This window comes from Corvus moneduloides, chromosome 7 (assembly GCF_009650955.1).
Source record: "Corvus moneduloides isolate bCorMon1 chromosome 7, bCorMon1.pri, whole genome shotgun sequence".
In the NCBI taxonomy this organism is placed as follows: Eukaryota; Metazoa; Chordata; class Aves; order Passeriformes; family Corvidae; genus Corvus; species Corvus moneduloides.
The window spans coordinates 15,911,580-15,928,641 of NC_045482.1; the positions used below are offsets into that span (position 1 = coordinate 15,911,580).

A 17,062-nucleotide genomic window follows, 5' to 3' on the forward strand; every position below is an offset into this window, starting at 1 on the left:
AATACAAACTTTTTGGCCTAAGCGCTTCTCATTTTTGTTCTGGAAAACCTGCTGAACAATGTTTGGGAAAAAGAGGGCTGAGGGGAGGGATATTGTCCCAAACCCAGATAGCTGTCCAAGCAACATTAATACTACTTTTTTCCCCAGTTCTTTGTGTAAGGTAACCTAATATGTTTAACTTTTAATTCAGTTGTGCATGATATAGGACGTAACTACAACTGGTTTGGGATTGTCAGTCTACTGTGGATGGCTGGCTGTGTCCAAGATTTGAGGGGCGTAACTGCTTAAAGTGTCTTGGGTAGAATTTCTTTGGAGTATATGTGTGAAGCCATCCTAAAACTTCAGACAACTTATTCCTAGTGTTTAAGTCTACTGTTACGCCCTTCTTTGATGGAATTTAAAATTCTCAGATTCTGGAGAGGTCCGTTCAGAACTGAAGAAGAATAATAGTGGCAATGTTATGCTGTTGTCTGTTCATACTAAAGTTTGCTTCCTTTGTTGTGTTCTCTCTATTGTGGCTCAAATCACCAAGCTTTTTATTTTTTATTTTAACTTGCATACAAACATTTGCATTGGCTGAACTTTCTAGAAGTGGTAGGTCACTTCTGAATTTGATTGGTTGTGTGTTTTGTTGGGTTTCAGGGTTTTTAATAGGTTTAATAGTAGAGGAGCAGATGCTGATACTGCTAGATTCCAGTAAGTCTAAGGAAGTAATGTCTCAAGATGCTGTCGTAACACTCTTCACCTTATTCTTAAAAGCAGTAGTAGTGTGCCTTTTGAATTGATTTTGATTAAACATTGCACTCATGAAGCCTAAATGTTCGGACTTCTTCCAGAAAAATCATGTGTGTAATCTTAGAGGTTCCTTAAAACCAAAAGCATTCATGGACTGGCAGCCAACTTTGTAATTATTTTTTCCTTAACAGAATAGTAAAGTGCCTTCCTCCCCCCACCTCCCCCTTTTTTTTTTTTAAACTCCAAGATGAATTTGTCTTCCACCCATACTTGATGAAGCTCAGCTTAAACTTGAAATAAATAACAGTTAATTTCTTCTTGTGAAACATAATGCTTACTGTTACATGCTTTGTTTTTTTGTAAGCTAAGGAGATTACAGAAGTAGCTTTGTTTTGTAATTGCAGATTTGGGAAAGATTACGTAATACTTTCCTACCTAATGTAAATGTCATGGATTTTATTTACTTATAACTTTGCTAACACAAGAATTTCAACCTGGGACATGATATCTAGCGTGCTAACTAATGTTGAAACATGGGCTCACTTTAAAGTCCTCTTCTGGATGGTCCTGTGCTGGTTGTGGGAAGGTAATACTTCCCAGCTGTTGGTGATATCCAGAGGCTGCTGCCACCACTGAACATTATCCAGCCATTGTTGTGAGCACCTTGATGCCAGCTTCAGTTTGAAATGAGCTGGAGAGGTCTGTGGAAATGCACAGAGAATGAGGAAAGTTTTCGCTATTTTCTACCATTTTTTATTTGAGCAGCACCACCTTTGAACTTTTGGCTTTGCAGCTGTTTTCAGCAGGTTTTGGGGGGGGGGGGGGTGTTTGGTTTAGTGCTTTTTTCGAGGGGGGTTGTTTTTTTTTTTTCTGTAGTATACACAGACTCAAACCTTCTTAGAACAAAAAGAGGTGATAGCAGTCTAAAATAGTCTGTCTTGTAGATCTGTAGACAAAGCTTATGTCCTGTAGAGGCATTTTTTCACTGCAGTTCCTAGCTTACTTGTTCAGGATAGAATTTAAGCATGCTTAGATGGTTTCCTATTAGGACATGCACAAAGTGATATGTATCCTCAAATCTTTGCCAATTCAGAAGTAACCTTGTGAAAACTGACATCCCTTTGTCTTCCTTATGACACTGTAAATTGATCTCTTTTCTGAGGATTTTGTGAGCTTAACAGTTATGAGACCTTTTCAGGGTTGCTACAGTTTAAATAAATACTTGTATTATGAGATACACTTCAGTGCTACTTAAAAATTTAATTTGGAATATCTAATAATATGCTGGAGCATTAAAATTGGAAGTTATTTTTAAGTAAGTAAACTTAAGGTTTGTAAGACAGTGTTTCTATGAGGAAAAAAGCTATGTAGTTGCATTTTACAGGAGGCTTGAAATCCAAAGTCGTGGTATGACACTTGTTAGAGTGAATTTTGTGTTTTTTAAGTGTTTTTCTTCTTCTAGTGAGAAGTGTAAAGCCCGAGGATTCACTGTGATAGTGGATGGCAGAAAATCTCAGTGGAACGTGGTAAAGACGGTTGTATTAATGCTGCAGGTAAATAAATATTCATACAATCATAGTTGACTGATCAGTTTTATGGATGTGAACCAAATGGCTGTGTTACTGTAGAGGCAGTAATTTCCTTAAAATACGTTTCTGTGATGAGTCCTGTGCAGGAAGAAATTCTGAAAAGCAGATGCTACAGCTCACTCAAGTGAGAGACAAATTCTTAATATGATGAGAACACACAGCTGTAGACCTTTTTCGAAAACAGAGTTTCAGTTAAAAAAATACAGAAATATACTCCTGGCATTACCAACTATGAGCAGTAGGAATGTGTGCAGGGCTGCAGGTGACACAGATACTGCAGCTGAACAGGTTTTGATGCAATATATGCTGTACTACAAGGTTTCCTTTGCAGTAGGATATAGTTGACTTTGTTGTGGATCATAATTCCAATCACTAATTATGTTCTGAATACTATAAAAAGTAGGAGAAGAAGAAAAGTGACAATTTCCAATAAAAAAGAATTCTAAAAAAATATTTTAACTCTTCAGAACTGTGTGCTTACAATAGAGTCCTATTTCTGCTGTATGGATTATTTTCTGATCTCAGTGGTCAAAGGAAATGTGAGATACGGCATTTCTAACACATTAGAACACTTGGACTACTGCCTTTCTTACTGCACAGATGATTTCTCTTTATCAGAGCAGTTTTCCTCTCAGACTTAAATGAAGCATCAGAAAGTATGTCAAATACCAGTTGTTTTTTTTTTTTAATCCTGCTGGGTCGTTGTTTCTGGATTTTGAAGTCTGTGTCAAGGTGTCTTTCACCTATTCTTGACTAGGACGGTTTTCCTATTAATAGAGTTACAGTATTTGAATCCTTTGTGTTCATATTATGATCTTGACTGGGTTTTGCTTCAGCCACGGTGTGATTGTGAGGTTCAGTGGGAACTGCAGCTAGTGGGGAAGGTCAGCTCTTTGCCCGCGCTCTTATTTGCCTGGCTTCCTGGCAGCACTTGCCCTGCTTGTGCAAAGCTTGCAGAAACATGACTTGCACATTTGTATCTTGAGTTTGAGAAGGAAGCAATAAAGATTTTCCTGTGTGAATTGATCACTTGTGCAGATCACATGAGATTTGTCTGCTTCATTGTACGTAGTTCTCAAAAACATTTCTGTGTTCAAAATATTGTCTACTTCGAAATCGTTTTTGCATATTCATTAAAATGGTGCAAGAATGAATTGGAGTTTTTTGTTGCTGATTTCTTTAACTTCTTTTGAATTAAGTTTTTATAAATAAAATTAGGTATTTAAAGAGAAATCCCATGGATTGTGCCACCTTTATATCACTACTCTGATTATTTAATTTTTACTGCTATAGCTGGTAAGTTTAGAGTAATCAGGAGTCTTTGTTCCTTGATCTGCAGTCAGTGTGACAACATAAAATCAACTTGGTAGATTTAGGTTGAGAAATGTTTTTCTGGTAGTATTTTAATGAATTAATATGTTGAAATGTCAATATTCAGCCTTTTCATTCTAGCCTAAGCAGTATGTACTAATGAAGTAATAGGATATAATCTTGGCATGTGATCTGATAACACATGTACAACTTTTTCCTAACTTTATGATTACGATTGCCTTCTGTGTAGAAGCTAATGTTGGTGGAAGGCTTTGTTTTTAAAATTTCTTCTTATTTTTAACGAAATACCATAAATTAAATTAAATCTAGCCAATAATTCATTTTTCTGTATTAACACAGCATAGACTAATGGTTTGTCCTTAGGACTGGGAGTAAAGAGGTTATATTTTCTTTTCAGTTGTGACCTAGCTTTGCTATGAGTCTAGCGCAATCTGTTACAATGCAGGATGGAGCAAGTATGTGATATAGATGAAGTATACTTCAATTTCTGTCTGCAATTTTTAAGTTCTTGTATAGATGATGAAATCTAAGTGGAATTCACTTCTGTGGTAAATGAAGGTTTAATCTTGAATGTTTTACTTATTTTTTCATTTGTTTTACAGAATGTTGTTCCAGCTGAGGTGTCACTTGTTTGTGTAGTAAAGCCAGATGAGTTCTGGGATAAGAAGGTTACACATTTCTGCTTTTGGAAAGAGAAAGATAGACTTGGCTTTGAGGTATGTTGAGCTTTTGTCTACTTCAGTCAAAAACACTGTTTCTGAAATTCTGGTACAATTGGATGGCAACTAAAGTATCTTTAAAATAGTTATGTTCCAGATGCTTTGTGGATAACCTTAACAAACCACTGTGGCTTTTTAACTTTTTCCATTTTTAATGAGACTTTCTTCATTTAATATTCTTAACTTCGAAATGTATGGCATTTAGTTCTTTGCTTAGCAAGAAAAGAAAGCTATTTGATACATATTGTGGGTGTTTTGAGTAAGAAACTGTTGTGCAGGGTTTAGTGTGAAATTTTTCATGACTTCTCTAATAGACTGTAGAGATACATGGTGTATGGTGTCACTATCAGCTGTAACCATTCTGAAAAACATCTTGTTGCTGTTGCATGCATCTTCTCTGATTTTGTGAGTTCTTTGACATCACTTACAGATTACAGATCCTTTGCCAAATACAAGCTGACACTGTTCTGAGTTGTGAGGCAGAGCGTATGTAAGAGACTACACATTAATGTTAGCAGTTCCATTGTTCTATCTGTCTGGGACGTTAATGGAAACCTCAGTTTTCCCTGTTTTTTTAGAAAATATCTGTTTCATCAAACTTTCCACTCATTTTTTAAGCTAATCTTGTTTGAACTACAACAGGCATGTAGCATGCAGCCCACGGTGTCTTTAATCAAAAACATGAGTGTGGTGGTGCCCACTTGTATAAACTAGCCTATTGTTTGGAGCCACATGCAAGAGAATTTGAAAAGCCTCTGAACTAACCATCTGTACTCAAAAATATGATTTAAGAGCTGCTGGTTAGAAAGTGGCTTAAGTTTGCAATGTTCAGTTTCACACGGATCTTTCACAACGTAAGGTAAATGTCAAGAGTCCAGAGAGCAGCAGTAATAAAGGTAAAGCCCCTCTTTAGAAGTCCTACTGTGTGATTTAGGCTCTCTCTTCCCATCTACACATCTGTAAATAAAGTGCTTGGGTAAGTTCAGGAAGTCTTTCAAGTTGCAGTATAAAAGTATGTTATATAGAAGTTGTTAGTGTATATATGATGGTGCTGCTAGTTTGGAAGTTAGTCCTCTAGAAGATTTTTCTTGTGTTTTTCTTTAACATGACTCAGAATGTATTTTTAGACAAATAAGCAGAAAACCTATAGAAAATATATCAACAAAGCAGGGATCATTTTACATGACTGTGATAATAAAAGGATTATTTATTTCACTTTAAGGTTTGGCTAACTGTCATTAAATGATAATCCTTTAATTTAGTAATTTTATGAAGTATGTTCTGTGCCAGTAATCATGTTGGCATTTTTGGCATAGACCACGGGAATTATGTAACTAAACCTTTTGGTTTCTGGTACTTGGTTGCAGTCAGGAAAACTGTTTCAGTAAAAATGACCCACCTTCTCTGCCCTGCAAATAATATTTGTGTCAGAGACAGTAGTGTGTCTTTCCTCTGTTCCAAATACGAGTGCAGACCACTGATAAGACTGTGGAAGGCTCCAACTCATGCACAAATCTACAGCTGCATAGTTTTGCATTACTGGCACTAAAAACAAGCGACACCCAAATAATGTTTTGGATCACAGGTTAGATTTCTGTAACTATTAGCAAAATTCAGGATTGGTTTTGCACCAGTGAAATAATTATGAACTAAGAACTTTAATGAAAACATGAAATCTTTTTAATCACTTGGGTGTAATCTCATTTTATTTGAAGTAAATGCTGTGTAACTGGATTTCTAATGGGGCATCGAATCTACCTCCTATTTCCTGCTACCTGATCTGTTCTTAATACCTTGCTTAATATTACCATATGAAGCCATTAATCACAGTGTCTTCCTTTCTGTTCAAAGGCAGAGATCCTCTGCTTCAGAGTATGATGTGGTGATGATGAGTTGCAAAGCATTGAAAGTAAATGTGGGCACTGAGATCAAACAGTACTGGGTGGATAAGTACAAAGAGGTGGGCTGATTCAGCTGAGTAAAAGTTCATGTGTTTATTTCTGGTTAGTGTTGGTTTTGGACCTGCCTCAGGACAACTCCCATTTGTCCTCCAGCAGAACTTTCTTCTGTAACTTTATTCCTCCCTTATTAGCAACCAGTTCATGTGTTAATTGAAGCAGTTTTATCTGGTCCTGTGCAATGCTTCATAAGAGGAGAGTTGTCTTAATTGTTACAAAGCTGTCTTTCAGCTGGTTGCATATATGACACCGTAATACTTAATATTGTTAATGTTTTAAAAGATTGAAGGGCAGGATTTGAGTATAAAAAGTTCTGTGTTTTAGAGAGTTGAGAGGTGTTGCTTTTTGCTTTTTATTAATATACTCTACATAGTGTTGTGAAACTGATCACTCTTTTAGTAGATGTGTGTTGTATTTGAGCATGAGCTTTTCATATGAGGACAATGAGCATAACTGGAAGAAAAAAATACCATAAAAATAGAAGAAATGTACAAATTTGTACACAATGCAAAATTGCCTATAGGTTAGTGGGGTTATTTCATACATGCCATTCATTTAAGGAGCTTAGAGGAAAAATAATCTCTGAGCCTGATTTAGGTATTAGATTAGTACTTTGAAAATCAGTTTGTCAGGAGCAGGAAAGAAGAGGATGTGCTTGCTGTTCTTATCCTTGCAGAAATCAGGGAGCAAAATTTTAGAAAGTTCACTTATGATTTGGCGATAAGAAATCAAGTGCATTTATAAAATAAAAATAAGGCAAAAGAGAAAGGAAAAACCAGGCTTTAAACTACTAGGAATTAGTTGAAAAAATTGGAGTGTATAGCAGAAGGATCTTTGTAATCCTGAAGTCCAAAGTCTGAGTAGTTCTAAATGCTTCACACTTCTACTGTAGCAGCTGACAGCTCTAACTCTAGTAACAGTGTCAGAAATTTCTTATGATCATTCATCTGCAGCATCTGCTCTGGAAAATTTCAAGTCTCTAATTTACCTTTTAAGAATGATGCTAATAAGCAGAGTATTGCTCCAGAGAATAAAGAATGACTAACACTTTGTAGGAAGCACCTAATTTTTGTCCATTTTCAGTTCAGTGTTTTAAGACTGAGGCACCAGAATTTGCAGCTTTCATGGACTTTCCTAAAAAGGCATATAGGAGTTCCAGTTAACATTGTTTATTTAACTGTTTTGGGGTTTGATGCTGGCTAATGGCCAGGCACCCATGAAAAACTATTCACTCATTTTCCTTGCTACAGCTAAGCAGAGGAGGGGAAATTGATACTTCATTTTCATGAGTTGAGATAAGGATTATTGAAAAAAAAAAAAAACACTTGAAGGCAAAACAGGTTCAAAACTTCGACAGTATAAAGAAGATTTATTATTAAAAGTAAAAAGGGTAATGAGAACCAAAGTGAACTTTCTGAACACCTTTCTTTCCCAGTCCCTCCCTCTTTCCAATGACCGTGCAAGGAAACAAAACATGGGGTTTTGGTCAGTATTTCACTTCTTAAAAATCTTTCTTCAGTATGCTTAAGGAGAAGAGTTTCTTATGCTGTGCCATGGCATCCTTCCCACGGAAGATAGTTCTCTGTGAACATTTCTAGTGTGGTTTTAACCTCCACAAGCAGCAGTCCCGCCCGAACTTGCTATAGTGTGAGTCCCTCCCACGGGTCAAGCAGTTTTCCCACAACTGCCCAGCGTCATTTTACTTCATGGGGTTTAGTCTTTTAAGGATGAGCTGTTCTAGTTTGGAAGTGAAGGCTCTCTTCCTCTAAAGGCAAGGGTCATCTCTCTCTGACAGACATAGAAGTTTTGAGCCGTTTATCTCCTGCCCCCACTAAAAACCAGGCTGTGTTAAACCAACACAAACTGCATCTCTCTTTTCATCTGCATGCATCTCTTGCTATTTTACCATGGAAGGCAATAGGTTCTTGGACAAATCAGGGAACCATCTTTGTGGAGCTGGAGCATGTAAGCTTGCGTTTATGTCACATCCTGAATTCTGTCCAAAAAAAGAGTGTGTTGAAAAATACCAGAATCTTTGCCTATTTTCTTTTCTCTGGGATGTAAAAATGAGAGTGCGCTAATTACTGTGTGCCCTGGAGGGTGAGGGTAAGGTGAGCGAGTGGGTAAAACCGCAAGTGAAGGAGGCCGTTCCTGGCAGTGGAGCCGACAGTTCATTTTGTGTTTATCTGGGTTCTGCCAGCTGCTCTTGGGTTTCTAGTATGACAGATTTCTATGGCACTGGCCAGATAAATATTTAACTTGTGTTTCTTGGTGTAATGTTAAAGAAAAGGATTTTTGTTTAGATTAGTGTTCCATATTAAACAAATAACATCCTATGCTACTCAGTGTTTAATCAAATAGTGTTTCAAAAAAGGGATTGAAATAGTATTTAGCATCAAAAAGTAGGATTATTCTCCTCAGGAAGAGGTAGCCTTTGCTTTACAGTTCTGTGGCAATGAAGATCATATTTAGATTACACTTGTTTAAATTATGTATTCTCAAGAGACAAGTATATTGTTCTCTTTTGGAAAGTAACTACTCCTTCTCAGATTTAGTAGTGTGGCTGCTCTGATATTACACACTTCAGAAAAAACCTCTTTGTTACTGAAATTTTACACCATCCGATTTTCAAGTAGCTCCTGGGTTTGACTCTGTGACATTTGTATTAAAGAACTTTTTCATTTCTTCCCTCAAGAAAGAAGAAAAGTTCAGATGGATATATTTAGCATTTTGGGGGCACTTTTACATGTCCGGTTGAATATCTAGAATTCCTCTCTCATCTTGACATCTGCCTTTATCTCCTCATAGATGATCAATGAAAATTGCAGAAAACAGCAAATGACATAGAGAGGTCAGCTTACTGCAAACAGTATTTAAAGCTTTTTTATTACAAAAGATACATGTTGCATGGGTCAAAATCATGTATTTTTGCTCCTGAGAAACAGAATGTTGCACTTAAGGCACAAGACCTTGCAGTCCATGTTTTTAGCTTTGTCTTTCTTCTTTTGCTCGACAGTTCTTACAAAGGTTGTTTTGAATTTAGTATAAAATACAGCACTTCTGCTTTTCCCAAAGCACTGTTTTGAGTTATTTCTTTAAAGGCTTTCACAATGTTTTAGCAGACCAGTATTGTACAGAGCAAGTTTACTGACTAGAGTAGAGCAAGGATGAGAGCTGCTACCACTCTTCCAGGTTTTAAAAAGAACTGAGTTCAGATGATAAGTCCATGACTCTGGTCAGTAGCAAATAGGACATGTTTGAAACCTACTACCACTGTCAGCTTATTAGCTGTCCCTCTTGTCAGGAGTGGGTGGATCAAGTAAGAAGGGAAGCAAAGATTAAAGGATTCAATAATTTATGCTTTTTTTTTGTTTGTTTGTTTGTTTTACCATCTGGCCAGATCTATTTGTTTCTCCCTTGGGAAATTTAAGCTGTTCATTTTAACATCCAGCTATAATCTGCTGTTTTACTTTGGATTAAGAAATCTGGGTTTTTTTTCCCTTTTTCTGGAATCAACATAGTTCGACTTGGAAAAAGAAGAAAAGCAAAAAATCATTTCAGTCACAAGCAAATGGGGTTCTTTCTATATTTACAGCTGTAAATTATCTTTGCCTGTGGTAATAAATTGAAGGATGAAATTCAAAGGCAAAGGTGAAATGCTGATTCATAAGGGACAACTTTTTTTAGGATCTGGTAGTTTGACATTTATTTTTACAGGACGTCAAAGACAATTACTGCGATTGGATTTTGAAACATTTTGGGACTCTTGACAGCAGAAGTTTGCTGAGCTTGAAGTAGAATTAATATCTTTAAAAGAGAAGTGTTTTTTTGCTGTGCACATTGCGTTTTGCAACATTTTTTTCTTCTTTGGCTCTTGGTCTGTGTACTTATGGACTATCAATCTGTAGTAGCTGATTAAAACATTATTTCTGAAGCTTCAGAGAGGCAAACTGAGCTTTTGACACCTAGAAAATATCAAAGCTAATTTACTAATTTAAAGCATACAGAGGATGTATGCCACTAGTTCAGGTTTAGAGCAGGCGATAAATTCTGTTCCTGTTCAGGAACCTTCATTTCTGTCACAACCTAGTCAAAAATTCAAATGTTTGTTTATGTTTTGAAAAGTTCAGACAGGATTTTAGCAGCTAGCCATGTGAACAGTCAATAAACAGTTTAAGAAAGAAGTGTTTTTTCAATCAGAAACCTAGAGAATGGATGGGTTTGGGAGTAATGTCTTAAGTTCCAGCAAGGCTCATTAATGAGGTGGAAGGTTTTGTTTTTCAAAATTTTTCTAATAAGATGTAAAAAATTTTGGTTTTGACCAAATCTCTTTTTTTAGGTGTTTCTTTTTTGTCAGAGGATTATTTTCTCATATGGCTAAAATATTTTTTTGTGCAGGTTTTGCTTTTTCAGGGGATTTTTTTTTTTTCTAAAAACATCTCTCTAGTGCAAGTTTACAAGGGCTATTCCATGCTCGCTCTCTTTCCTGAAGGATCTCAGTTAAACACAAATCTGAAATAAGTGGTCTCAATACAGTCTGTCCATTTTGTCAGGCTATTTGGGTCTTTTTAGAACTTGTATTTCAGTAATGAGAACCAGCTGCCCTGTTTCCTTTAGTTCCCATACCAAAATGTCCATACCAAAATTAATTTTCTCCTTTTTTTATGAACTCATAGAGATGAATGTTAAAAATTACCCATAAAGTGTGCCAAAAGAAGGAAGAACAAAGGGTTTTTTTTTTTCTTTTTTCTTGGACCTAGAATCCTCTGGGGTTTGGGCTGATTGCTGGCATTACTTAAAGAAGCTACTAGCCAATTCCATTTACAGCAGCTATGTACCATTAAGAGTACAGGACAACAGTGTATATTTGGATGTTGCTGAAAGGTTTTCCTCTGCAATGACTGTTTGTTTGGAGCTGCTCTGAATTCTTTGGTTTCAGTATCTGTGTGAAAATAGAGCTGGAATAGAAGCTCTTGTGCCCTGCAAGAGTATGTGAATGATTTCATGGGTTATGGAAACTTTCTTTCTTTTTTTTTTTCCTTTTTATTTCTGGCTATATATTGCCAATATGTATGCTTCCATAGAGAGGTTGGGTTTGGCTTTTTTTTCCATGGGGGTTATTTCAGGCTTAGCATATCAGGCATTGAAGCAAGCTGTGCTGCCAACTTTTGGTTTAGGCTTATATGAATAAGGGTCATTCAGGCGCCTCTAGAATGCAGAATTTAGTTTTCCACCTAGCAGTGAACATGTGTTTTCCTGTATTCCCTGATGTAGCTGATGAGCTAGATTTGTCTCCTGGGGAATGACTCAGGCTTTTAAGCATACTAAGATTTGACTTTTTGACTACTTATGGAAAGAGTATGGTTGATCCAACTTTTGATCCAACTTTTGCTGAGCGTATTTGCACAGTAAATGCAGGCACTTTAATTTTATGGCATAAAATCACCTCTGGGACTGAAAGTATTGCCAGAAAGTGGTAAAAGTACTGTGTGCTTTACAGTATGATAGCCTTCTACCATATTCACTAGAAACAGATCATGTGGTATATGACTTAATCACAAAGCATCAGTTCCCAGCAGGAAAACAGATATCCAGGAAACACATTTCTTTTTCCCATTGTAAATACACAAGGTGGTAGAGATGATGCTCTTACAGGACTTTGCATGAGATACACACTGCGTCTCAGAGTTACCTGTCTCGTTTAGGCTCACATTAATCGCCAGCAGCCATATTTCACTTAAACATTTAGCAGAAAAATCTGAATCACAGAAAGATCTGCTCAGTATCCTTAGACACGCTTCTCAGATACTTAAGGAAAATAGAAGCATTATCTACAAGTTATCTATTTTATTGTTGCAGGTTATTTTAGTATCTGCTAACAAGCTGACGCGATATATAGAACCATGCCAACTAACAGAAGATTTTGGAGGAACTCTCACCTATGATCACATGGATTGGTTGAATAAGAGGCTGGTTAGTTATCTGTATTTTGGGGTTTGGGGGTTTTTTAATGTCTCCTTCTTGAGCCCTGAAATTTTTATTTGTGTAGGAACTACAAAGCATGTAGGAAATGGTCACATGTGTAGTAGTGCAGTTTGTTTACATGAATAGTCTTGTGATAAGTAATACTGCATTTACTCAAGGGATGATAAAGCTCATTTAATCAGTTTGTTGAACAAACCAGTTCCTAAATGAAGCTCTTCTAGTAACACTAACTCTTGAAGAGCCTGAGTGTATTACCATACATAGTCTCTATAAAGGGCAATTGGCTGCTGTAGGAGAAGGCCAAAACAAGGAAAAAATACTTGGACTCTACAGATCCTCCTGGGTTATTTCTTAGGTCTTGGTTCCTGTGGACTAAGAGTTAGGCTTTAAGCTGTCCTACACCAAAATTTCTGTCAGTGCAGTTTCCCCAGCAGACTGTGAAACAGTAAATGTCTGGGAGCAACTACACCAATTAGTTATTAATCAGCACAAATTGTTTAACAACTGTTGGTGTGCATAGCTCTCCAGAATGTTCTTAATCTTTTTTTCACTGATACTTGCTTTTCAGTTATTTAAATAGAATTTTCAAAACAATATTTAATCTTCATTGACACAGCGTGTTCCCTTCCTGTGTAATCTGTTCTTAAAATGTGTGTCTCCATCTAGGATCTTCAGGTGGGATCTCCAGGTGTATTGCAGCTGCACCTGCCTTCCCCTGAAATTTTACGTAGTCCTAGATAAGTTAAGGACAGTTCATTGGCAGGCTACTGATTAATAATTTAATAACAGCAAAAAGGCCTGAAAGTTACTGTGCATGTCACATAATGCACCCAGTTGTTCTCACTTCTGTTAAAAAGCAAAACCAACCCTCAGAAGTCAGCTACAGAGGAACTGTCTGAACAGTGCTCGTTGTCTTGACTGTACAGGCGTTGTTGTCTGAGATCGGAAGCCCCTGAGTTCAAAGAAACTGATGAGGATATTTCTTTTTATAGAATCTTTCTGTATAATATAATACATTTTTATTTTAGTTTAGTTATTCATTACAATATAGTCCATTTTAATAGTGATTAGAAGCTGGAATCTTCACAAAATTGATTATTTTAATCATTTCAAGTAAGCTGTCTGGTAGTTGTGCAGCATGCCTTGATTCTCTAGCATTATTAAAGGCTTAAATGAAGATGTAGAAGAAATATGTCCATAAGAACTTAAAGGTTTTGCAGAAATCTCAATTTTTTTTCAGTATTCGTTTTATTCAGTGTAATACTTACTATCTGCCTAAGGAATCTTAGTGCTCTTAAGTGTTCCCTAACAAAATTTTGTATTTTCTGTTGTTTCCTCCCTACCATCTGAACGTTGGGTAATAATTACACTGTGTAGAGACTGAAGTATACTAATGGAACTACTGGATGAATTTGCACTGATGCCTTCAAATACAGATACCTAAAATTTTCATTTTTTAAATTAAAACCTTCTTCTTATTTAGGTATTTGAAAAGTTCACGAAAGAATCAACATCTTTACTGGATGAGCTTGCCCTAATTAACAATGGAAGTGATAAAGGAACTCAACAAGAGCGAGAGAGGTGTGTGATTCACTTTTTGAAATCAGTGCTTTTGGATGATAAAATTTCATTTGAATTTCAAAAAAATACTGAAAAATGATACACCTTAAATACTTTGAAATGTGTAAAGAAATTCTAAACATTTATAGTGTAGACTACAAAATACATGAGCACGTATGTAGATGGATGCTCATTTAAGTGATTACATGCACCTTCACTTGTGTTTTGATTCAATGAGTTGAAAAAGTAAGGACTTCACTAAGTGAAAAAAAAACTTTAGTCTTTTAACACCATTAGGTAGTTCTAGGCTTAGCTGAAGTTTTTAGTGCTACTGTAATACAAATTTTAATAATGTGTTTGTTATTTTTTTCAAGATCAATAGATTTGAACTTCCTTCCATCAGTTGATCCTGAGACGGTATTACAGACAGGTATAGTAAGTCAAAAAATTAGAATGTTGGTTAGTAAAGTGACATAATTCATTTTAGGCCCCAGGTAAAAGCACAGAGGGCACAGTTGTTATCTTAACCGTCTTCACAATGTAACAAGCTTATCAAATGCTGTAATCTTTGGGTTAAAAGAAGTGAAGCTAAGAAATTGAAGAACTCCAAACATGTCTTTTTAAATATGTATTTTCATAATCCTACTAACATCTTTACAATATTACCATAACTATTATGTTTAATTTTGGGAATGCTTTGTTTCTGGCTGATGTCAATGTATTTGCCTTATAGAATGAATTTATCTCAGTAGCCACCAAATGGTTACAATACAGAAGGCATTTTCCTGCACAATTCTGACAATTTGCATCAGTCTGGTTCTGAGCTGGTCATTTGTCAGAAAAGTGAAGCATACTTCTCTTCTTGGACTCTCCATTCAGCATTAAATGATTTGGGATTGTTCAAAATGGTGGGTTTAGGGTGAATTTCCCATTGACAATAAATTATAATAGTGCATTGATTTGGACTGGAATTTTTTTTTAAGTTAGTGCCTTTGTGGAATAAGAAGTAATGCATAGTGTTAGGTGGTGATCGGAGTCCGAGTGCTTAGAATTTTTACCTTGTAGCCTCTTATAAACTAATCTGTGGATCACATATAATACTTGTCACAGAGAACAACTGGCTTTACGTGCCCTCTATGTGAAATTTTAGCTTATCTAGATGTGGGATAATACTGGTTTGAGCTAAAATGTGAAACGATAGTTTCATACTCTGGTCTTTTGAAGTTCTTAAAATCTGAAGTGTCTGTAGACAACATCACTAAATTTTAGCCTAATTGTGTGTCCTTGTCTAATAATATGATTTTTGGACAAAACAACACTTCCGTTTTGTGTAAACAGATGGCTCCTTAGCCCATTAGTTTATATGCATTCTCTGTTTTCTTAATTATGGTGTAATGAATTTTTTTGGGTGTTATATAGTTTCCTAACTTCCATGGGACTGGATGATCGTTGTGGCTCCTTTCCAACTCAGCATATTCTGTGATTAAATCATGGGACTTTTAAGAGGCAACCTTTCTCTGTTGGAGTCACTGTATTGAAAGGCTGAAAAAAAGAAAAATTAAATTTTCATCTCCTAAGGATAGATATGAACAAACTGAGGGTTTAGATAAAAGGCTTCTGTCTTCCATAACTACAAGTACTGTTCTTTTCGCAAGCTTCAAATCCATATATATAGTTCTTAGAATTTGATAAGAACTTAGTTCAAAAAAATGTTTTTACATGGAAAAGTGGTAATCCTTTGCTGCTGAAACAGTACAGTAAAATTTCAAAATTACCCCAGTAGAACAAGCTGGTAAAAGTCTTTAAGCCTGTTTGCTCTGCAGCTATCTGTGCATATCTGTTTAGGGTTACAAAAGATGAAATCCAAGGTGTTTGTTCTATAGTACGGCAAAATGTGTTTGAATTCTTAAGACATTTTCATTTCACAGTAATATATACTGAGTAATTTAAACTTGTTTGCTGCAATCTCCAAAGCCCTTGACATTTTGAATGTCTCAATAATACCAGTTGAACTTATTAATCTTCTGTTTCTGCATTTTTCTTGAGGTATTACCATTACTTAAGTAGTAGTTTTCTTTATTCTTTCAGTGAACTGCCATGTTACCATTTTAAGACCTGCAGAACTGATGATTTCCAGCTGGCACATTTTCACTTTCATGCCCACATCTCTTTAATGACCCAACACTATTTTAACTTTTTCAATGAGCTTTTGAGGAACAAGTTGATGATCTGGGTTTACTTGTAGTATGGTGTTTACATCCAGAGAACTTTAACACAACAATAACATTTTTCAAACAGTTTAAGCAGAAGCTTAAATAGTCAAAACATACTATTTTTGTGAATATGAAAGTCACTGCACTCTAGAGAGTCTGTACCCTGATATGATGCGTAAGAGCACGAAAAAAAAGGCAAGACAAGTGAGAACAAAATACTGAAAAAAATAGTATTCAGCTTCACACTCCCTATGAAAGTGTTGTACTTGCTATAAAAATCCTGAAAGACAACTGAGGAATTATATAGTCAGGTTTTTAGTGCCTCCAGAGCATCCATTCAATATAAGAACATGAATTGCTTGAGAGAAATACTTAGGATGCTACTTAACATTTTGAACTAAATCAGAATATTTCAGAGTTTTTTAAGACTCAGGATTGTGCTTTTCCATTTTCTTTACATTAATCAATGCTATTGTCAATTTGAATGTTAGTCACAGTATCTCTTCTATATATCTGAAATATACCACATTTCTTTTCTTCTCTTTTATGACTGATCCAGCCCCACAAACTGTGACCAGAGCTCTGCATGAAATTGTATCATTAAATATGTCCAATGCATGAAAGATCACTAGCTGCAAAAATGCACCATTGATGGTTTAAAAGCAGACAATCTTACTACTAATTCTTGTGGTTTTAGTCTTTGAATCTAGATTAACTGCATCATTATATGTATTCTTAAAGGTCATGAGTTACTCTCGGAGTTACAACAGCGTCGATTCAATGGATCCGATGGAGGGGTCTCCTGGTCTCCCATGGATGATGAGCTGCTGGCTCAGCCACAGGTCATGAAGCTGTTGGACTCCCTCAGAGAGCAGTACACCCGCTACCAGGAAGTTTGTAGGCAGCGAAGCAAACGCACACAGCTAGAGGAGATTCAGCAGAAGGTAATGCAGGTAAGCTCGGAGTTGTTC

The 17,062-nt window shown here is 36.1% G+C and overlaps 1 protein-coding gene across 7 annotated transcripts in view; it reads left to right on the forward strand.

The window, feature by feature from the left end:
* SESTD1 (SEC14 and spectrin domain containing 1) overlaps positions 1–17,062 on the forward strand; it is a 51,580-nt gene that overhangs the window by 17,138 nt on the left and 17,380 nt on the right. For 6 of the 7 annotated variants that reach the window (XM_032114344.1, XM_032114343.1, XM_032114347.1 and 3 more), the window contains 6 exons: positions 2,198–2,288; positions 4,259–4,372; positions 12,193–12,306; positions 13,802–13,899; positions 14,253–14,308; positions 16,833–17,044. In XM_032114344.1, the coding sequence (XP_031970235.1) occupies positions 2,198–2,288; positions 4,259–4,372; positions 12,193–12,306; positions 13,802–13,899; positions 14,253–14,308; positions 16,833–17,044 (685 nt within the window). The remainder of the gene's footprint in view (positions 1–2,197; positions 2,289–4,258; positions 4,373–12,192; positions 12,307–13,801; positions 13,900–14,252; positions 14,309–16,832; positions 17,045–17,062) is intronic. The other variant, XM_032114349.1, reaches the window with a different exon arrangement.